General features: G+C 44.0%; 2 protein-coding genes across 3 annotated transcripts in view; one reads left to right on the top strand and one right to left on the bottom strand.

Annotated features, from left to right (window-relative positions):
• INPP5E (inositol polyphosphate-5-phosphatase E) overlaps positions 1–23,234 on the bottom strand; it is a 48,700-nt gene that overhangs the window by 24,214 nt on the left and 1,252 nt on the right. Inside the window, exons 2-4 of one of the 2 annotated variants that reach the window (XM_089684655.1) lie at positions 21,602–21,706; positions 3,780–4,770; positions 3,325–3,448 (exon numbers count right to left, since the gene is read on the bottom strand). In XM_089684655.1, coding sequence (XP_089540781.1) covers positions 3,325–3,448; positions 3,780–4,573 — 918 coding nt within the window. In that variant the 5' untranslated portion in view covers positions 4,574–4,770; positions 21,602–21,706. The remainder of the gene's footprint in view (positions 1–3,324; positions 3,449–3,779; positions 4,771–21,601; positions 21,707–23,234) is intronic. The other variant, XM_089684654.1, reaches the window with a different exon arrangement.
• On the top strand, positions 16,242–19,979 carry LOC149456643 (uncharacterized). The gene is made up of 2 exons (XM_089684652.1): positions 16,242–16,936; positions 17,231–19,979. The coding sequence occupies exon 2, from the start codon at positions 17,394–17,396 to the stop codon at positions 18,816–18,818; it is 1,425 nt and encodes a 474-aa protein (XP_089540778.1). The 5' UTR covers positions 16,242–16,936; positions 17,231–17,393; the 3' UTR covers positions 18,819–19,979.

A 23,234-nucleotide genomic window follows, 5' to 3' on the forward strand; every position in this document is an offset into this window, starting at 1 on the left:
GTTATTTCCAAGTTTCCAGGCCTTGGCAAATGATGTCTTGCATCCCAAGATCCTTCAGGAAGGGAGGAGGAACTTAATCAGCTAAGCACACCCTCCTGCCTGTATGTCAGAGCTAAGGGCAGATAGATTTCAGGAAGTAAACTCTACATGAATCATCTGCCCTAACTTAAGTTGGCCATGGTCAGTAATGCTGGGGGTGTTTTTTCAAAGTGACTTCCACACAAAATAAAGCATGGAGACATGGATGGATGAGGAGTTTGCTTTGAACATTAAAAATAAAAAATAAATGAAATAGCGTTGTTGGTTTGTGGTGCTCAGATGCAATGTAATTCTTCTTTAAAGTGGAGCTCCATCCAAAAGGGGAAGTTCCGCTTTAAACCTTTGTCCCCTGCTTCCCATTAAGGATTGGCACCTTTGGGGAGCGGATACCCGAATTTGACAGGGAGCTGACCTGCTCCCACTTCCACTGCTTCCACTATTTTTTTTTTTTTTTCAGGTGGAACACCGCTTTAAGCAACATTATGATCCATTGCACATAACCAGCAGAACCATATGTGGAAAATTTCTTGCATAGAATTCTGAAGAAAGTGTGCTTCCCTCATGCGATGCATTGGTTCAATTCTTGTAGCCCTTACTTCATAGAGAAGTGCATTGTAGAGACCCATTTTAAAGTCGACATCCTACAACCAACAAATAGCAATCTGGGCCCCGCCAGGGATTGTACTCATCTAGGGATTAGAAGTGATAATGTCCCAGGATAAAAGTAAAGGGGGTCAATATTTACAGTGGTACCTATATTATTATTAAAGGTTGTAATAACACCCGTCCAGTACCTTTTAAGATTGGGACATTGACACAAGAGTACAGTACACTGTGTGTGGAATAAAAAGCTGTGATAGCCTGTGAGAGGGAGATAAGGATATGGACTGGACAGCTTATAGTATATTGTCCTAAGTTTCATCTTGAATAGATCCAAAATCCTTTTCCCACTTTCATTTACAGGAGAGTGGAAATCTGAGCAGAAATGTAATCAACTGTGCATAAACTTCAGACATGAGACCTTTAGAATCATCAGCTCTAAAAAATGATGCCAAAAACAGAAATGTCAGAGATGGATATAGTAAGTGTATTATTATTTCGTGCCAGAGTTGAAGGTACTGATAAAACACCCTCCGGTCTAAGTTAAAGATCAGTGTGCAACTGTTGAAGGGATCTGAAACAGTGATTTATACATAGGTGAGATATGGTTTCCAACTTTATCCCATCTCTGAAATCCTTACAATTTTAGTAGTTCTGGAAGTAGTTCCCCTAAATGGGGGTGAAAAGGATATTCATAGTTTCCCAGCAGGTCTTTTCCCACTGTCCAGACCCATCCCAACACAGAAGTGTCAGTGAGGTTTTCAGAAGGTTAATACAAATATACTTATGTGCATTTTTGATACATTTCTAATACATTTTTTTTGGATGCAACCAACAAATCTTATTTAGATGTGTGGAAAGAAAAATAGGATTTTAAACTTTCGTGAGTACATTATAGGACACAGATTCCTGCCCTTTGTTTCTATAATTTCCCTACTGCTTGTTACAAAATTGAGGATAGCTAGGAGTGGAATGGGTTATATCGGGGGATGCTCTTGCATCTTTCTCTTTTGCCAGTATCCAAGACATCTAAAGATAGCTTTACATAAGCCAATCGTAATGACTACAGGTCCAGTGTCCTGTACTGTACTCCAATAATACATTTTACAGGGTAAGTCAAAAATCCTTTTTTTCTTAGCTGCAGAGTAGATTAGGTTGGAAAATGACACAAACACATTCAGGCCAATCTATGTGTTCCTGTATGTTTATGCATCTGTGTGAGTCTTCCAATTATGCCCATTGAGAAAAGCATCCAGAAGTTTTTCAAAACTCTCAACACTCCCAGCCAAAATTACTGCCTGGGAAAGGGAGTTCTACATTTTTTTCTGCTCTGTCCGAAAAGAATCCCCTGAAAATTTTCAGCTTAAGCCTTTTTGCCTGGGTGGCTAAATGTATGTAACTAGAAAATGTATTCACTAGAAGTATGAACATATCCCCCCCTCTCTTGCTCGCTTCCTAGATGGTTTGGGGACTATGGGATTTGTAGAGGGCATAGAGCAGTGCACATGATTACAACCAACGTGTACTGCTCATTCCACACAAATAGAAGTGAGGAGGGAAAAGTGAAGTTCTGAAACACACAGAGGGTATTACTAAGAGGCAGAAAAACACAGTACACCAAATTAATGAAAAATAGATTACAGGGCCATTAAGTAGTGAATGTGCATGGATTATTTTTGGAGAATAAGCATATTGCTTAAGGTCACTTTAAAGATGAATTCCAGGTATAGATATGTTATTTTATTTCCATCTTGGACCAATGTAACTGTGCATACACCATAACTGATTGATGCCCCTGGAAGCTGGAAGTACACATCACTACTCCTGTGATCTCCACTAGCTTCTGGGTCCCGCGTCAAGAGGTTGCCCTGCTGCATTCTGCACACAGGAAGTCGGATGTTCAGCAAACCCATTTTCATAATGAATGCAAAGCATTTTCTGACTGGACGTGGTGAAGAGGAGTGCATGCCAGAAACATTACTGGCCAGCCCCACTTCTCCAGTCCTGGTCTGGTCCCTCCTCTGCTGGGGAGTTAGCCAATCGGGAAGCTACAAAAAGAGCTGCGATGGGTATGGGTGCAGCAGGAATTTTGATGGAATAGTCACCTTGGTAGGAGAATCAGCATTAAAAAAAGACAGAAAAACTTTCATAGGAAGGTGGGTAATTTTTTCATCACTTAAGGGCAGTAGTAAAAAACTGAGGCTTGCTGGGGGTGGGAGAGGTCACATAGGGGGAGCTCCCTGAGCCTACTCTTCTTCCAGTGTCCAATCACCTGAAGGAAACTGCATTAACCCAATGGTAACAATTTTAGATACTGTATCCCGTACTGCACAACTAAGAAAACAGCCTGTCACCCAAAAAATAGCCAATGGACTGGATCCCAAGAAACAAACAATCAAGGTATTTTAAAAAGCATTTCATAGCAGTCAGTTATCTAAAAAAAAAAAAGAAGATTCTAGAAGAGTTAAGCACCCTAAGGAATACTTGTTATCTACATATGGTGGTGAATTGTTTAGAAACAATTCAGAGAAAGCAGCCTATGAATTCACTAGCAAATATCACTGCAACATGAGGCAAGTTGTGCCTCCTGATATACCACAATAAAGCTGGTGATGTCTAGTGCGATGATAGGCTGGTGATTGGTAAAGATACCAATATGGCTGGCTCTAGGGCATTGCTTATTACCTTCTGGCCTTGCATGTTCCAGGTAGCGATGAAAAGTCCCATTCGCCTATCAGGGAAGTATCGATCCAGTTCCTCTGCTCCTAGCAATGCTCCACTGGCCAACAGACTGCCTTCCAGATAGCTTCTGTGAAAACATTGTGTGAGATGGGAGCCTGTCACTGTCTATGTCTACACAATGGAAATTGATTGTAATATAGAAAAATATAAAACAATTAATATAACTCTGTACATGCTACAGGCAAAATTTCCCCAACAGAGAAAAAAAATGGCAGAATCAAATCCTCTCTAACATGATCCAAATCTAAAATATGAAAAAAGGTTTAACTTTTCTGTTCACTGGCTGCCTAACTACGAAGGAGTCCTGCTTTAATTCTCTCTTATTTATGTTAACAGTGTTGAAGAACCTTGACCCTGGCTGACTAAATTTGATAGGGCAGTATGTAAAGATTTTGTACCTGTTTCGGACATCCTTGGATCGTATGGGGGTAAGAAGGCTGTAGGTGGACCTCAGAGAGTCATTTGAGCAGTGGTCACACACTGTACCGACAAGCCGGGTGTCACTCAGGCTGCTGCTGTGCCGAAGAATCTGACGCTGTTTATAATCCATGTAATCTGGATCTATTTTGTTAGATGTCCTCAGAGCCCTCGATGTAACATTAAACTGTAGCTGAGGCAAAGGCTGTGAAGGCTTCACATGTGCAAGACGAGGTTTAGATTTAGAAGAAGGCTTGACTTTCTTAGAAGCTGATGCCATGTCGATCCTGCTGGCGGTAAGCAGAGAAGACCCCAGGGCAGAATGATTCTGCCCGCTGGAGGAATACTCGTGACTCAAGCTTTCTGATCCGAGGGCTGGCCGATTCCCAGTGACCGCAGCTTCCTGAAGAGAACCTGACGATGACCCAGATTCATGCAGGTCTGTTAAGCTCCCCTGGCTAGTCTTAAATCTCCTTTGCCAGCTTTTCTCATCCAGGGAAAAAGCTCTCTCCAGTTTGTGAGGTCTCAGTTTAGGCTTCGCAGGTGGCTTTGGTAGAACATAATCTTTTTTATTTGTAATTTCAGCACTATTTCCTTCCTCCAGTGCCTGGTGTGAACCTAATTCCTTCTGTGCTTGCTTCTCAATCCACTCTCTGATCTCCTCATATTTGCTCTGTGCTAAGTCGGAATTCCCATCAATTGCTTGGTCACCTGAAATGGGCATCCTCTGACTGGAAAGCTCAGAAATATTCTGCACCTCCATCCTCATGGGCATGACGGTGGCTTTGCACGTAATCTTAACAGCAGACTAATGTCAGAAACCAACAAAAGCAGCTGATGACGGAGCATTGAAGTAGTCAAAATGGACAACAGATGGCTACTCCCATTCCCATCTTGTTAAGGAGAAAAGAGCTTGTACAAAACACTGGAAGGTAAGATTCATCCTTAGTATGGCAGTCCATTTAGCTGTATCTGAAATAATGAAGAGAAAAAGTTAGGCAGTGTACTTAAAAAAAAAAATACATTATGATCTCTGATTGAGTTCAGTTTTCAGATGATGCTTATTACCAGCTCACTTTCACCTCTGGATCCTGTTCCTATAGATACAACCTGCTGCTAAAGCAGGGACCCGGGAGAAATAGTACGCCAATAAAACTAACAATGTGTGCATACTCCGCTACATTTAAAAAAATAAAAATATGGAAGCATATGTTACATAAATATACTTTTAGAATCACTGCAACCCAAAAAACAAGATACAAATATCACAAGTATATGATGGACAAAATATTGAGTTCGATCTCCTGAAAACAAAGCACAAATTCATAGATATACATCAACTAGCAGATGACATTGGACCTCTCTCTAAAAAAATTGTGTCATCCAAGCTTAACAGGCGCTAGAAGAGTATTTTACCATCAAACAAAACAAAGCAGAGTTTCATCTGCCATGGTTCTACTCTAAAAGGCAAAGATAACCGTCCATAATATAGCAAAATCAGCTGTCTGCAGAAAAAAGGAAAGAGGGCAGCATCCATGATGCAGAGCAGGCAAATTTCAATCAGTGTGCCTCCATCTCTGTTCAACAAAAGTCGACTTTCAAACAAACATGTTAGAAAACCTTTGTCGATCAGTGGCAGCAGCTGCTGATCAGTGAGGACTGACAGTAGCAGGTCCCACTGCCAGAATTTAATTTCCTGGCGGAAAAGGAAGTGGGGGGATCCTCCATCCACCTTGTTTGCGTGGATAGAAGAATCTGCTTGCCTTTTTTTAATTCAGTCCGTTAACTGAACGAAAGAAAAAAAAAAAACCTGAATGGCCAGCTTAATGGTCAGTGCAAAGGTTTACTTTATCTTCAAAAACTATTCCGATTTCTAAATACAATAAACTGTTCTGAATTACAATGTGTTTCAAACTTTCTTTTTGGCAGTATGTAGCAGACAGATGGAGGTGTGCCTGGTGCTCTGTAATGCTGAATAATAGGATTATGAGATGGAAATCCCAGGGACAGCACATGTCAATGTTTCCTGCTTGTCCTCCGAGTGTAAGTTTCTGTTACGGCTCTCATGAATTATAAAGGATGTCGCATAGCAACTGAGACATATACTGTCAAACATCCCAGAGGTGTCCTGGCTGTCACTGAACAAGCAGACATACGTTCTTAGCAAAACTATATTCAATATTACTCTATATGGTTTATAGATAACATATGTATTGTATATACATACATATAAAGTGACCAACAGTAGCATCATCTATACTTGGTGGCATGAATGCCTGTTAATAGCACTCTTTGCTTTGATGGTATCCTGGCCACATAGTGACAGCCCCCCAAGCCAGCAGAGTCTGGCCTGTGGTAACCTAGAGAAATGTCTTGCCTTGCCAACTGCCTGATCTCTTCATGAGTGAAGTATGTAGACCAGGCAGCCTATTTACTAAACACATTGGGGTTGACTTACTAAAACTGGGGCGTGCAAAATCTGGTGCAGCTCTGCAAAGAAACCAATCAGCTTCCAGGTTTTGTCAAAGCTTAAATTGAACAAGCTGAAGGTGGTTGCAAAGGTTCAAGGTTTTTTACCTTCATGCATGCAATGCATGAAGGTAAAAAACCTTCTGTGTGCAGCATCCCCCTCCCAGCCTCCCCTAAGCCCCCTCTCGAGCCAGCGATGTGCACTGGAGTCTTGGCTAGCCTGGGACTCCCTCTCCTCATTGGTTGAGACAGAAGCGGGAGCCACTGGCTCTCACTGCTGGCAATCATAGTCAGTGAGCCAATGAGAAGGGGGGGGAATGGGGGCAAGTCGCAGTTCCATGTGTGAATGGACACGGAGCAGTGTGTGCCCCCATCGCAAGATGCTTGCTGTGGGGGCACCTAACAGGAGGGAGGGCCATCGGGGGACCCAAGAAGAAGAGGATCTTGCTGCTCTGTGCAAAACCACTGCACAAAGCAGGTAAGTATGACATGTTTGTTATTTTTTCTAAAAAAAAAAAGCCTATAAAATCACTTGAAGTTAGAAGCTGACTGGCTACCATGCACAGTTACAACAGATTGAGTGCTCCAGTTTTAGTAAATCTACCCCATTTTCTCACTATCTAGTGCTTATTTCAAATACTTAATTTAAGAAAAAATTTAAAGTGGTTGCAAATCCTTACATATACCCAGTGAAGTGACTGGTCTCAGATGATACACAGCAATTAAACAAATCCTCCTGCATATATTGTACCTGTGTCTATAGCCGTCTACTTCCATTTAAAGGGCAGAATTTACACAGGATCTCTCAAGCTCTGAAAAGTAGGAGAGCTGAAGTTACATCAGTGAGAAGAGCTGAGTGCTGGTTGGAAGGAAGGGACACAACCCCTTTGCATAGCTCACAGGAACAGAACTGATGCTGTCAATCACAGGCTGCGCCCTCCCGTTACCTTTTTTTCTCTTGGTGTCAGGAAAATTTGTCAGAATTGACTCATGCACATAACAGAGGAAGGAAGCAGCAGAAATGGCACTTAGTACTCTGGGATAAGATAAGCACACACTATAGAGGTATATGCTTTGTTCATATTTCATATCTGGGGTTTACAACCACTTTAATATCTTTTTTTTTCTTCGAACCTGATTAGGCATCTCATGTTAATATATTCAAGAGCAGAAATGACCCTTTAGTAAATCAGCTCCTGTGCCTGGACCTGCCTCACATGTTTATATGGGTTCTGCTGGATGCTCCTCGCCTGAATAATGCATTACACACCATTTACAAGGGGGATAAAAACATCTCAGAAACAACACTGCATCAAAGTTATAGTGAAAATAACAAAGCACTCAAAGGTTTGAATAAATAGAAGATTACTTTTTAGATCCAATAGTCAGGGGAATTCAAAACTGCTCTAATGGCAGTTTTCTGACAGTAGTTCCCCTAAGAACTACCCGTGACCAATTCAGGCAAGCATTTGTGCCGGTGTCGATAACATTACAGACATATGCAGCAAATTCAGGTAGTTCTCACTACCACCACTTTAAGGAGCTTTTCACTTATGCAACTTTGGACACAAAGACGCATTCCAAGTTTCAGCCCATTGTTTTCAATGGTACCCGTTTGCATTGGTACAACTTAAAGTCGCAGTAACTTTGAAAAGATTCCTGCACTATTTTGATGCGGGTTGAGTGCCAGAGAGTAAAGTCACATGAAATGGCTAAATGGTTAGCACTTCCGCCTGGCAGTACTAGGGTCGTTGGTTTGAATCCCAGCCACGGCACCACCTGCCTGGATTTGCATGTTCTCCCTGTGCCTGCATGGGTTTCCCCCGGGTACTCCAGTTTCCTCCCACACTCAAAAGACATGCTGGTATGTTAATTGGCTCCTGTCTAAATTGTCCCTAGTATGTGTATGTAAGAATGTGAGTTAGGGACCTTAGATTGTACGCCCCTTGAGGGTTAGGGACTGATATGAATGTACAATATATATGTAAAGCGCTGTGTAAAATTGACGACGCTATATAAGTACCTGAAATAAATAAATCCAAAGTCGCACAAGTGTGAACGGAGCCTTAGAATCCTTCACTATAGCAGAAACAAATTCTTAAAGAATTAGCATTAGTTCTCCATTTAGGAAACTGGCGGTAATTAAAACCAACTCTGATCTGGCATGGAGGTACTCCAGTACACAGAGCAGGCAATGCCTGTGCTGGAAAGCCGTCTTGTATGTGACAGTTTATCACACAGAGCAGTGTTCTCTTCTTCATTCACCTGTCAGCTGGGAGATTCCCCAGTGGAAAACAAAAGGTAAGCAAATGAGTCAGAAAAATATTTTCTATATTTGGGAAATCACTTATCACTTGGTGGGCAAAGTTTGATAGGCCGCTTCACTTTGAGTGACAGTGCACAGCAGTGGGTGGATTTGAAAGATGCTATTGGACTGAATAGCAGCTATGTATCCATACACTCAAGTGTGCTGTCAATCAAAAGTGGAGTGGACCTGATGGGAAACTAGTCTCTCAGTGCAATATCAGGCTCTGCACACCCCTAATATAAAACCCCTAATATAAAACACACCTAATATAAAATAAAAAGCACTTGTCAGAATGACGGTCGCAGGGGCCAGGGTGGGAGCAAGTGCACTGGGGAAGGAATGTGTGGACATACCTCGCCCATTGCAGACATAGAAAAATTCATGTACAAGACTGACAGGTACATAAACTGGGTTAAGACACCAACACTTTCAGTGCTGCACCCTATCCGAATTCTAAAGGATGTCTACTACACCCTTTATGAATCCCCCCCCCCCCCAAGTGTGTTTGAAGTCAAACAGGGGAATTTTTGAGCTGAACTTCTATGTAATTTCTAAGCTGGGCAAACAGGGATCAAATCTTGGCTGGCTCAGCAGGGAAGAGATGAATTTTGATCTGTTTGGAGACCTCCTTGTTTGATGGAAGTCGATTATGTACTGCCATGCCATGTTCTAAATAAAATATTTACTTTTAGCTTTTTTTTTCATCCTTTGTTACATTTCAGTATGGCTGATCTCATTTCTCAAAGGGGTTGAGAGGAGTTTTCCTGATGGTGACATGGCCAAATCTAGGTCTCTGTTGGAAGCCCATTTGTCATGATGACAAGGCAGGAGTACAGATGGGAGACAGAGACAGAATATGTTTTCATCCTAAATTAGGAAAGGGCCGAACAAGGACCTTCATAGAAGGATCCCAGATACTATATAAACAAAGGCTAAATTACTTTGAAAATGACATTACCATAAGGCTTATACAAGATTCAAGCTATTGTTTTTATGTTTTCTTTAAAGTAGAATTCTAGGCAAAACTTTTCCCCATTTTTAGAGTGCAGATTATAACCCTGTCAGTTTTTTTTCACCATCTGTGACCCATTTGGGAGATTTCCCTTCACTTCCTGTCCCATAGCCAAACAGGAAGTGAGAGGAAATCCGTGCAAATTAAATGGAACTCCTTGAAGACCCCCAGGTCACCAGAACTAGTTTCCCCATTGAGAGATTTCCCCTCTATTACTTCTCTGGGAAACACCCCAAATTTGGGCTTTTATTTTACTTTCCCTTTCAATGATAATGGTAAACAGGACAAACAGAGAGGGTGAAGATTATTGATATGGGAGCACAGACAGCAATAACAACTGACAAGGGATCTAATCCATCTCCACTCTATCCAAAACTAAATACAAAAAAAAAAAAATAACAAGTCTTTAGTTATACTTTAATGGTGACCTTCAGCTAACACTTTTCAAGCAGTTATAGCAATAGTTGTCATTTTTCCTTTTGGGATAAAGGTTTTACATAAATGAATAAAAGCTGACCATTGTAAGCAGCTGTCAGAGGTACAGTGCTCAGCATAAGTGAGTACACCCCTTTTGAAAAGTAAGATTTTAATCAATATCTCAATGAACACAAGAACAATTTCCAAAATTTTGACAAAAAACTGGAGTATTATAGAACATTTGTTTAGCTTGTTACATGAAAGTAAGGTCAATAATATAACTTAGATTACAAAAACTTCAGTTTTACTCAAAAATATGTTGATGCAAAAATGAATACACCCCACAAAAACTACTACATCTAGTATTTTGTATGATTAAGGACAGCACCAAGTCTTTTAGGCATGGAATGAACAAGTTGGTGTCATTTTGCAACATCTATCATTTTCCATTCTTCAAGAACGACCTCTTTTAGAGCCTGGATGCTGGATGGAGAGTGATGCTCAACTTGTCTCTTCAAAATTCCCCATAGGTGTTCAATTGGGTTCAGATCAGGGGACATACTTGGCCACTGAATCACTTTCACCCTGTTCTTCAGAAATACAACAGTGGCCTTAGATGTGTGTTTTGGATCATTGTCACGTTGGAAAAGTGCATGACGACCAAGGGTATGGGTGATGGTAGCATCTTCTCTTCCAATATAGAGCAGTACATCTGAGAATTCATGATACCATCAATGAAATGCAGCTCTCCCACACCAGTAGCACTCATGCAGCCCCACAGAAGGACACTGCCACCACCATGTTTCACTTGTAGGCACCATGCATTTTTCTTTGTACCCCTCACCTTTGTGACGCCATACAGTTTTGAAGCCATTAGTTCCGAAAACATTTACCTTGGTCTCATCACTACAGAGTACAGAGTCCCAGTAGTCGTCTTCTTTTTCAGCATGGGCCCTGGCAAATTCTAAGTGGGCTTTTTTGTGCATGGGATTTAGGAAAGACTTCCTTCATGGACGACACTCATGCATGCCATTCCTCTGCAGTGTACGCCGTATTGTGTCACAGGAAACAATCACCCCAGTTTGGCTCTCTACTTCTTTAGCTAACTGCAGTGAACTTGGATGGCGATTTTCTTCAACCCTTCTCATCAGAAGACGCTCCTGTCGAGATGTTAACTTCCATGGACGGCCTGGACGTCTCTCTGAGATGGTTGCAGTTCCATCTTTGTTACATTTTTGTATCACTTTTGTTACAGTATTCTGACTGCTAACTAAAGCTTTGCTGATCTTCTTGTAGCCTGCACCTTGCTTGTGTAAAGAAATTATTTTTTTTCTTAGGTCTCGTGACATTTCTCTTCCATGTGGTGTCATTGCTGACAGCATGAAATGGGAAGGGGTTTTCTTTGTTAAGTAACACCCTTTTATAATCAACTGTCTTCTGGATGCTTGTTTAATGAATAATTAGACTCACCTGTAGTGGAATTCTTGTTTTGTTGTCTAAAATGTAGCTTTTCTCCTAAGACTTTCATTGGGGTGCATTTATTTTTGCAACATAGTCTTGGATTAATTTGCTAGGAAAAATACTTTTTTGCGTGTGCAAATGAACAAATCTTGTTTGCAATCAATGGCCCGCATTTGTGGGAGTATTTTGTAGTACAGTATAATGTCCCATAGAAAATGTTGATTCTGAAGGAAAGTAAAGGTTTTCTGTCAAATCTGTTGGGGTTTACTCATTTGTGCTGAACACTGTAAATGGTTTGTCTCTACCTTCTAACTGCGACTTTTCCTGGTAAAGGAAGCTGAAAAAAATACATTTCACATTTCTGTTTCAGGGTTTAATACTGTTTTAACCACCTCCCGCCTGCCATATAGTAATATGATGGATGCAAGGTGGTTCTCTTGTTCTGGGAGGACGTCATATGACGTCCTCCCATTCTCAACACTGTCATGGAAATTTTGTATTGTTGGTCGAACTTTAAATGTGTCATATATTCGTGTTATTCATATGTCTCTCGTGTGGCTTAATTAAAGCTCTGAAGGCTGCAATTGGGCCATGCGCATGTACAATGTATGTATTACAGTACTCAGCTTGGTAATGGATGAGATGGCAGATCTGCGCTTATAGACCGGCGTGTATACCACCACGGCATTCGATGCGAATGTCGCTGGCAGTAGACCGTGGGCCTGTATCCACATATCAGCAGCATAGTACCACGTGGGCTTCATAACGCAAGGCGCCAAGCGGTACGAACTCCACTTGTAGGCTTATGCATATCTTACAACCCATTACCAACTTGAAACTGTATCTTGGATGGATGTGTTTTAATAAAGATCGTATCGGGCCCATCCAGGTACAGACTGATATTTTTAGGGAATGCTTGTACAAAGAATTTACATACCAATAGAAGCTAGTAGGACAGGAAATATGACCTCAGATGGCTCATGGGGGGGAAGGGGAGGAAGTCTGCTGACCTCAGAAGACTCATGGGGGAGGACCAGTGATAGATAATAGGAAAGGCTATGCTCCAATTGGAATGTACATCCTGTGTATAGGCACTCCCCATTGCATTGTTCGGTGGGAGGGGATTGACTTTATTCATGTGGGGGGCATGTGTGTATTTTTAATAAAACAGAGAGCTGGGTCTGAAACCAGCCTTTATGTGAATTGCAACACCATCCTGAGAGTGTCGTTTGATCATTCTAGGGTAACGGAGCTCCACCCCCACATCTCAACAGAGCTAAAAGTAGTTGGATGGGCAGGAATCGTGTAGTTTAGCTGCAGTCGTGGTAAGCAAGATTCGCACAGCTTTATGGGGGATTTCTGCACATCCAACTGCGAGTACTCACGGTAAGGAGAAATTCGTTAAAGCGAATTTCCAAGACAGTTTGGCGAGCCTGGTGGATACTAACGCGTATTCTTGCATAGCTAACCCAGTACGAGGGGGGAATAGCCATCATGAACTAGCAAAAAGTATGCCGGCACATTTCAGGTCTCTCTGCCATTAAGAGGATCGCTTTTTGTGCGTTCGTGTGGCTGATTTCGTTCTCTGTTAGCTAACAAGAATTACCGCTTAGCAAGGACCTAGTTTTTTTTTTGTCCTAAACTCTTGATTTGTGGGTGAAAGACGAGGGTTTGTCTCTGCGGAGAGCAGCAGAGGGGTGGGTTTGGTTGGCTGGATTTGGTCAAGTTTAAAAATCTTCCAACCAAAAATTAAACGGGTATATGTTTTAGCGGGTAAAAGTTGTTGCATAGTGTTAGGTAAGTATTTGTGGGTTGTAGGTACTGTGGTGATTGCTCTACCCCCCTCCACGTGAGGTCATTATTACAGTGCTGAAAGGTTTAGGTTAATTGTTAACTGTTGTAAGATCTCTGTGTGTATGTAGTCTGTGCAATGTTTTGTGGTACTACTGCTCCCAGCAAGCATGCAGCAGGGGGTCCTTTCTGTTACATGTGCATGTTAGTGTGATATGTTGGTGTTTTATGTCCGTTCTGTGATTGTGCCCAAATTGTGTTGTATGTGTACTTCATATTGTTGTGTAATTGTCCAGTGTATGTTCTGTCCAAAAGTCTGTTTTATGTAAGAGGTTAGAGGCAATTTTGAGGCTAGAGTCTGCCGTGTGCTCCTCTGTGGGGGGGCCATTCTAGTGTTACCATGTGCTTCCCTGTGGGGGGTCATTTTCTTGACTAACCACATGTACTCCTTTTGCTTGGTGGCCATTTTGTTAATGACCATGTGCTTTCCCTGTTGGTGGCCATTTTGTTGACTACCATATGTGCAGTAATCTCTATGCAATGTGCATGAAGTTTCCTATATGCATTTGAGCCATATTGTGTTTTTAATCCAAATTTTTTAGTTTCATTTGTTTGCTTTTAGCTTTAAATTTGCGTATTGCCAGCCAATTTAAAGTGTGTTAAGTGAGTTTTCCCTTCACGTGTTCCACATTTAGTGAGCGCGGTGAAGTCTGGGTTTTTGCACATAGATTTCTTGTATAGTGATTATGTTTTTCTTGTGTTTTTCCTGTTAAAAGTAGTTCCTTATTGTAAAGCGGGTTTGTTTTAAGCTGCTGCGTTGTGTGTTTCGTGTCCAGCAGACTTTTTGTGTAAACGGTTTTAGGTGGTTGCAGCGAAGATTGCGTGTGTAACGTGGATCGTTTAGCGGTGCTGGTATGAGTGATTTTTGCGTCAGCAACAAGGTTACTTTTGGCGCAGTTTTTCGGTTTACCTCTGTGTAATTGTTTTACTGTGAAACGTCCCGTGTTTTTCATAAGGATCCACTTTGTCCTTTTTAACAGTTTTTCAGGTTGAAAAAGGGTTTTTCTGTGTGTATTAGGAAAGTTTTTTTCTTTACACAAATTTCCTAAAGGTCAGTTAGCAGGTTTCTGGCCAACCAGTGACCCCTAAGTAACATCCAAGAACCCCTCTTTTTGTTTTGACTTGTGTTAGCTACTGTGTGCAGGGAGAGAAAAGCCACTTTCATCATTGTGCGGTGTGGCCTGCCAAACACAGTGGGTGATGAGAACCACATAAATTGCGCTGTGCGAGTGGGCGGTCCAGGGAAGTGTAACACTTAGCCTGGTTACCACAAACACTTCGGGTGGTCAGGATCACATAAATTGCGCTGTGGGAGTGGGAGGTGTGCTCTCAGTCTGACCGCCACTTGATGCGCTTCGGGTGATCGATAAGTATCACATAAATTACGCTGTGCTGGGAAAGTGGTGGAATCAGGCCTCTCGGTAGGATCCCACCGAGTGCTCCAGGGGGTAAACAGGTACCCGGACGCGGGATATATACCAGTGACTAGTCACGATGGGCAGTAGTCAGTCCATGAAGAGAGAGGGGGAACCAGCCCTCTTCAGGGTAAGGACAGCTGCACAACTGATGAAGGTGAGTTTGGGGGGGAAGTCTACAGAACCCCTCAAAAGGTGGAATAAATGGTCGAAGGGTACCAGATGGGAAATTCCCCGGGAAGGTACATTTGACGCATGGAGGTGGGAAAAATTCATCTCTGAATTTGAACCACGGATGCAGACGTCAGAACTAGAGATCGCACAGCTATGGCTTCACAGGTCAATCCGATTAGGGAAGCAGGGCATACATAAACTGGTGTCTGTCCGGAAGAACCAGGTGATGTATACCTGGCCTCCAGAGGGAATAAAACAGGAGGATCCAGTGTCAGAGGTGGAGGAAGCTCTTTCAGGGCTGACTCTACTAAGGCAGGCAGGATCAGGGTCTGCTGGGGTTCCCGAACAACCAACAGTGGCTGAGATAAGTATAACTGCACCTGTCTCTTCTGTTAGTGACATCACTCTTGATGTACCTTCTGTGTCTTCTGTATCTATGCCTCAGCCTCTACCTCTACCTCTACCTCTCCCTTCTTCCTGCTTCACCCCAGCTCCTTCTGTTTCCAACTATGAAGTCTACTCAACAACCGATTTGCAGACTATCTGTGAATCAAGGGGAATAGACACCCGGTTAAGAAACAGGGCGGATTGCATCAAAGCGCTACGAACCACTGATCAGACCCCTGCCCCCCAGCTATACCCTGATCTGAGGGACCTCAAACCTGAAGGTGCAGTAAGCGAGGTGGTTAATCTAAGCCCACCGATGAAGCTGGGTCAGCCCTTGCACTCTTCCCGGACCGGGGCCTATCCAGTCAGAGTGCAGCAATTTGAAGGTCCTCCCAATGCACAGGGGGAACGGACTTTAGGGGAACGGGTAGTTTGGCATGTCCCCTTCACCCCGGCAGAGATCCGCACTATTCTGGCTGAGCTCCCGGACTATCGAGTCAATCCGAGAGGATTTGCTCGAATGTTTGGACAAAACCAGTTCAGCTATGGTATGAGTGGGTCAGATTGTGCACAGATCCTGCGGGCGAAGGTGGGCATGGAAGTGGCCAGTACAGTGATTGCAGGGTGCTCTATAACCACGCATGAGGAGATGACTTCAGGGGAAAAGAGTTCTGTACACAGCTAAAGGCAAAGCTTCCAGAAATGTATGGTGCTACCTCTACTACGGACATGATGAAGCTCACCCAGGGTCCTAATGAGGAAAGCGCCTGCTTCTGGCGCCGTCTCAAGCAGACGGCACTGGATGCGGATCTGGAAGTTGGACCTGATGCTCCAACTGAAGGGGTAAAGGTGACCGCGACGCACATTCTGTTGCGGGCCAAATTTTTGGAAGGCATCAATATTAAAATTCGGGAAAGGCTGGTTCTGGCCCGACCCGAATATAATGAGATGTCTATCCCTGCTATCCTTTCCACTCTTGCGGCAATAGAGAGGGAAATGGATAGAAGAAAACAAGACAAGGCCAAAGTTCTTATGTCCCAGACCCCACACGAAAAACCAAGGGATCTGGGTCACAGGCAGGATAGGCCCCCACCCAGGTGCTTCCAGTGCCACCAAACGGGGCACATGAGGAGGAGCTGTCCCCAATTACCTAAAGGTCGGTGGCAGTTCATTCCTGATGAGTCCTCCGCCCCTATGACCACCATGGTAAGTAACTCCTATGAATTCTCATAGGAAGTTGACAAATCGGTGTCGGCCCAGATCCATCTTTTTCTAGAGGAATTAAAATATCCCCTCCCTTGCCTCACCGACACCGGTGCAGCAAGAACGGTCCTGCGAAAACAGGACATCCAAGGCAAGGTACCCCTCTCAGGGGAAAGCCCTCCTAACCCCTACTAACCTCACTATCAAACGATGCACTATTCTTAACCCAGCTTCTCTTCTTCCTGTGTTGGAAAATGAGAAGGGGGGGGAGGACAGCAATGACAGTGCTGAATTTTGCAACACGACTAACAATACTAACACCTCTTCTGCTAACATGTCTTCTTTGTCCACTATTAACCTCTCTTCCAAAGGACACGACTGCATTTCTTTGGTGGAACTGGAGTCAGCGGCGACACACCCCATATCATCCCGAGAGTAACGGTAAGGTTGAACGTCTTCCGATACCCAAAAACCTTGGCCTGAGTGTCCCCCCATTGCCCCCTATTCCATCCGGAATGCCCCTCGGCAACCACATGGGCTGTCACCCTACGAGGTGTTGTTTGGGGGACCTCCCAAAAACAGGGTTGTACTTTCCTCAACAGTTGTCATCTTTGCATTCACAGCTTACAGGTTATGTGCAATCTCTGCAACGGGAGCTGCAGAAGATACACCATCGGGTTCGCGAATCGCTCCCCGATCCAAATGCAATAACAGGTGTTCTTTCTATTGAGCCAGGTGATTGGGTCGTCCTAAAGAAACATCAAAGAACCGGACTCGAGCCACGGTTCACCGGACCATACCAAGTCCAGCTGACGACACCTACCTCACTCAAGCTCGAGGGACGAGACAACTGGGTGCACGCAAGCCACTGCAAGAAGCTTTTCAGCTACACCAGAGAATGAGGGGTGTCATTTTCCTTTTTCTTTTTGTTTGTATGTCATACATGTGTGTGAACGGAGGAAAAGACGGCAGATACCCCAACCTTTTATTTAAAATGCACCTGCGTTTAGCCAGAACCGCCAACAAAACCAACTGTTGGGTATGCTCTAAGCCCCCACCCAGTCATCACATGTCCGCAATGGCCGCTGTTCATGCCCTATATGACATCCGCGTCGGCATGAAAAAGCAAGGGACCCCTGGTCAGCCCCCACGTAGACATTTGTCGGTAGAACTTAATGACACATTTTTAGCAGGTAACATCAGTTTTAGCACCAATATTAGCTCTAGCTCCTGTAGGACCCTCGTCAGTCCATTATGGGTACCTGGACAGCTAGGCAGCCCTCAGGTGTGCTTTAACATCAGCTTTGGCACAGGTAACAAGTTTGTTGGGACTACCACCTGCGAGGGAGGTATCACTGTCAATCTAACTAACCAGACTTCCCTTCTGAGTAACCACACTGACCGACCAGACCACGTTTGTTGGAAGGACGGATGTGATGTGCAGACTGAGGGAGCAATCCCCCAGTCTGTGCAACTGTTGCTCAGTGCCAGAGGCCGAACGAGGAACTCCTCCTGCTCTGCTCTGACAGGTCCATACTATTTTCTTTGTGGTTCGGCAGCCTATAGAACATTTCCCCAGAACGCGAAAGGTTCGTGTGCCCTCATAAAGCTAGTCCCAGCATCCTATGTAGTGATGGATCATGAAGAGTTGATGGTCCACAAGAAGGTAAGGATGGCAGGGAGAGTTCGCAGAGAGCTGTTCTCTGAGGGCGACCAGGCATGGGCTTGGTTCCCCTCATGGACAGGATGGGGAATAGAACTTATGAAGCGCCTGAACAATTTTTCTGTCATCGTGGATAGTATGTTTAACGAGACCGTAGAGGCTGTCAGAGAAATTGCCCAAGAACAACGGCAGATGGGAATTTTAGTGCTTCAGGAGAAGATGGCCCTTGATTATCTTTTAGCCGCCAAAGGGGGGTTCTGTGAGTTCATCGGAGAGGATTGTTGTACTTGGATAGAAGACACCGATGGCAAGGTCCAGGCCCATATGGACAAAGTTAGTGAACTACAGGGAAAAGCTATAGCTATAGCTAGTGAGGGTTGGAATCCGTTCAAGGGTTTGGGAGGATTGGGAGATTTCCTGTTCTCCATCGGATCTTGGTTGAAGGAAGTGGGAGTATATGTCCTGATGCTTCTCTTTTTCATCTACCTTTTATATGCCGCGGTGAGATGTTCCTGTTGCCTCATCGACCGTGTAAGCCAAGCTCGGGCAGACTACCACATCTCCATGCCCGCTCCTGGGATCCCACTCCAACCACTGATCGGAGGAAGACCTCACCAACCAACCACCTTCTCTACAGATTACGTCCTGGCTTCCCTCTAATTTATCTCCCTGAAGACCCCATTCTCCAAGACCTTCAAGCAAGCTTCAAGCCTCATCATGGTTTGTGTCTGCGATTTGGAAAACTGTCTGGGTCGAGACCAGCCTTGTGTGGCCCCGTCTGCAGGGGCAATTTGAGAATCTGTTGCTGGATCTCCCCAGACCACCGTGGGATCACAAGCCTTATTCATACCACAAGTCTGTTTGTGGTTTTTGCAAGAGCCTTCCTGTAGTGAAGGTTCCAACGCTCTTGAGGATCATTGCTTCAATCAAGCCTGTTTGCGTCGAGTCTGCGTCGGGTCTTGTTGTTTCAGGTACCCCGTGGAGCTTTATTCTCAGGGACAACTACAGGAACTCTTTGAGGTTTTGAGACTACACCCATCAAGCTGAAGAAGATCAAGAAGGGACACGAGGAGAATATGATAAAACAGGAGGGAATGTCATGGAAATTTTGTATTGTTGGTCGAACTTTAAATGTGTCATATATTCGTGTTATTCATATGTCTCTCGTGTGGCTTAATTAAAGCTCTGAAGGCTGCAATTGGACCATGCGCATGTACAATGTATGTATTACAGTACTCAGCTTGGTAATGGATGAGATGGCAGATCTGCGCTTATAGACCGGCGTGTATACCACCACGGCATTCGATGCGAATGTCGCTGGCAGTAGACCGTGGGCCTGTATCCACATATCAGCAGCATAGTACCACGTGGGCTTCATAACGCAAGGCGCCAAGCGGTACGAACTCCACGTGTAGGCTTATGCATATCTTACAACCCATTACCAACTTGAAACTGTATCTTGGATGGATGTGTTTTAATAAAGATCGTATCGGGCCCATCCAGGTACAGACTGATATTTTTAGGGAATGCTTGTACAAAGAATTTACATACCAATAGAAGCTAGTAGGACAGGAAATATGACCTCAGATGGCTCATGGGGGGGGAAGGGGAGGAAGTCTGCTGACCTCAGAAGACTCATGGGGGAGGACCAGTGATAGATAATAGGAAAGGCTATGCTCCAATTGGAATGTACATCCTGTGTATAGGCACTCCCCATTGCATTGTTCGGTGGGAGGGGATTGACTTTATTCATGTGGGGGGCATGTGTGTATTTTTAATAAAACAGAGAGCTGGGTCTGAAACCAGCCTTTATGTGAATTGCAACACCATCCTGAGAGTGTCGTTTGATCATTCTAGGGTAACGGAGCTCCACCCCCACATCTCAACAGAGCTAAAAGTAGTTGGATGGGCAGGAATCGTGTAGTTTAGCTGCAGTCGTGGTAAGCAAGATTCGCACAGCTTTATGGGGGATTTCTGCGCATCCAACTGCGAGTACTCACGGTAAGGAGAAATTCGTTAAAGCGAATTTCCAAGACAACACGCATGCGCGGCTCAGGGAGCGCGAAGCGCGGCGATCGGCGGTGCGCTGTGTCCCTCGGACACAGCGGATCACCGATCACGGAAAGAGCTGAAGATGTTGGCTCGTCATGTGATCAGCTGTGTCCAATCACAGCTGGTTACATGTAAACAGGGAAATGCCAGTTATCGGCATTTCTCTCCTCTCGACCTGTCACGCTGACAGCTCGAGAGGAGAGCCGGTAATTGGCTTTCCGCGGAAGGGACATGTACACAGATCATCAGAGCACTGATGATCAGTGTGCCCTGATGATCAGTGTAGCCCCAGCAGTGCCACCTGTCAGTGCCCATCAGTGCCACATCAATGCCACATATCAGTGCCCATCAGAGCTGCCTTTCAGTGTCACCCATCTGTGCCAGTCAGTGCCACCTATCAATGCCAATCAGTGTTCCGCATCAGTGCCACCTAACAGTGCGCATCAGTGCCACCTAACAGTGCCATATATCAGTGCTGCCTTTCAGTGCCCACCAGTGATGCCTGCCAATGCCCAGTGCCACCTACCAGTGCCTCCTCATCAGTGCCACCCATCAGTGTCCATCACTACAGCCTCATTAGTGCACATCAGTGAAAGAGAAAAATCACTTATTTACAAAATTTTATAACAAAAACTAAGAAAAAACATTTTTTTTTTCAAAATTTTCAGTGGTTTTTGGTTTAAGAAAAAATAAAAAACCTAGAGTTAATTAAATACCACCAAAATAAAGCTCTGTCACAAAAAAATGATAAAAATTTCATATGGGTACAGTGTTGCATGACCGCGCAATTGTCATTCAAAGTGTGACAGCACTGAAAGCTGGAAATTGGCCTGGGCAGGAAGGGGGTATAAGTGCCCTGTAGGCTAGTGGTTAAAGAAGAGGTCCAAGCTCCCCTCAACAAATCCTGTAGCTGCTGACTTTTAATATAAGGACACTTAGGCTACGTTCACACTAGCGTTGTGTGCAGGTGGCAGAGAGGCATTTGGGAAGCGTTTGTACCGCTTCCCAAACACCTCGGCCAATTCTGCACATTGCAGCACATGGTGCTGTTCTAACGGGAGCGTTAGCGTCGCGGCAAAACGGATGCCTCTGGTCGAGTCAGGAGGCGTTGAAGCCTCCTATTCTAGTCTATGATGCCGCTCCGCAAACGGTGCGGTTGCGACGCGGTTGTGGGTCGTTTGCAGAGTGGTAACATCATTCAAACTTCATTATAGGCGTTTGTGGGGCATTTTTAACATTCGGCAAACACCTAGTAACCTCCACTAAACCGCACATGCTGCATTTGTCGAGCGTTAAAAAACGCTCCGCAAACGCCGGACCAACGCTTGCCAAACGCTATAGGGGCGTTTGGCAAGCGTTGGTAAAACAGTCAAGTGTGAACGAGCCCTTACCTGTCCAGGGGTCCAGTGCTGTCGTCACCCACGCTAGTTCATCAGGTTCTCAGCGGCACCGTTTCCTACTGCGCATGCACAAGTCACCTGTGAAGTCCCAGAAGACTGTGGGGGGAAGGAGAGGGCAAAACATCTGGTTCAGTTCACCGCAAGTGGAAGCAGGTACCTGTCAAAACCAGGTACCCCCCCCAAAAAAAAGTGCCAAATGTGGCAGTGGAGGAGGGAGGGGAGATCAAAGTTTCCCCTTTTGGATGGAGCTCTGCTTTAAGCTTTCTATATTTCTTTTTGCAGTGTTTTGAGAGGATAAAAAAAAAAAAAAAACACTTTTGGGTGGGTGACAGAACTTACTAATTGCAGAACAGCAGCAAAGCGCCCCCAGCCAAACCCTGGTGGCAGCTCTGGGGAAAGAGAACATTTACAAATACAAGTCTTCCTAGGATTCCTTATTATTAGGGAAAAGGCAGTGCAGATATTTATTTTCCAGGATATTTTAGAGCACACCGAGGGATATTTATTATTGAAATTGTTATTGGGAATCATTTCTAGATAGAATCATTCAAATGAATGGAAAACCAAAGCTTTTTTTCCCCTTTAGTTTTGGGTAGGGTATGGCTGAGTTGGGGCCCGTATGACTGCAAGGAGCAATAAGGTGACCTATTGAAATCAATAGGCTTCTGAAGCAGCAAAGTCTCTGGTGCATTGCCTTAAGTAGTTCAAACTATTTTTAGTTTATATATACTATATTTTAAATGAATGCATTTGCAGCACTAAGTAAAAAGAAACCTTCCAATACCTGTTGCGCCCCCACCCACTTACCTGAGTCCTCTCAAAAGTGCTGTCTCGGCTGCAGCAGCACTGATCTCTCTTCCTGGTCTCACAGGAGATTTTAAGAACAGCCATTGGCTAATTCTGCTGTCAGTCAAATCCTATGAAGGAGGTGGGGGGCGGAGGCAACCACATTGTGTGAGTCAATGGATGCACACAGGCAAACTATGGAACCCCCCTCAGCACATGGCTTGCTGAGGGGGCACTTGTAAGACAAAAAAACAGACAGCATCACCAGGGGAGTCCCAAAGAGGAGTATCAAGGCTGCTCTGTGCAATACCATTACACAGAGCAGGTGAATTTAACCACTTGCCCTCCAGAGGATTTACCCCCCTTCCTAACCAGGCCATTGTTTACGGTACAGAGCTGTGTTACTTTAACAATTGCGTGGTCATGCAACGCTGCACCCAAATTAAATTTACATCCTTTTTTTCCCAACAAATATAGATTTCTTTTGGTGGTATTTGATCACTTCTGTGTTTTTAATTTTTTGTGCTATAAACAAAAAAAGAGACAATTTTGAGAAAAAACAATATTTTTGACTTTTTGCTATTAAACATGTCCAATAACAATTTTTTAAAAAATCAAATTTCGTCATGAATTTAGGCCAAAATATATTCTGCGACATGCCTTTGCTAAAAAAATCCCAATATGTGTAAATTAATTGGTTTACGTGAACGATATAGTGTCTACAAATGGCGGTATATATACTGGAATTTAATTTTTTTATTAGTAATGGTGGCGATCAGCGACTTATAGCGGGACTGCAGCGGCATTCTGACACTGGGGGAGAACTGACTTGGTGTCA

The sequence above is a fragment of the Staurois parvus genome, unplaced genomic scaffold, assembly GCF_062004578.1.
Source record: "Staurois parvus isolate SC_StPar_1 unplaced genomic scaffold, SC_StPar_1.0 ptg000352l, whole genome shotgun sequence".
NCBI lineage: Eukaryota > Metazoa > Chordata > Amphibia > Anura > Ranidae > Staurois > Staurois parvus.

Coding starts and splice junctions, on each gene's coding strand:
- LOC149456643 (XM_089684652.1), top strand. CDS start 17,394: ATGAGGGGTGTCATTTTCCTTTTTCTTTTTGTTTGTATGTCATACATG.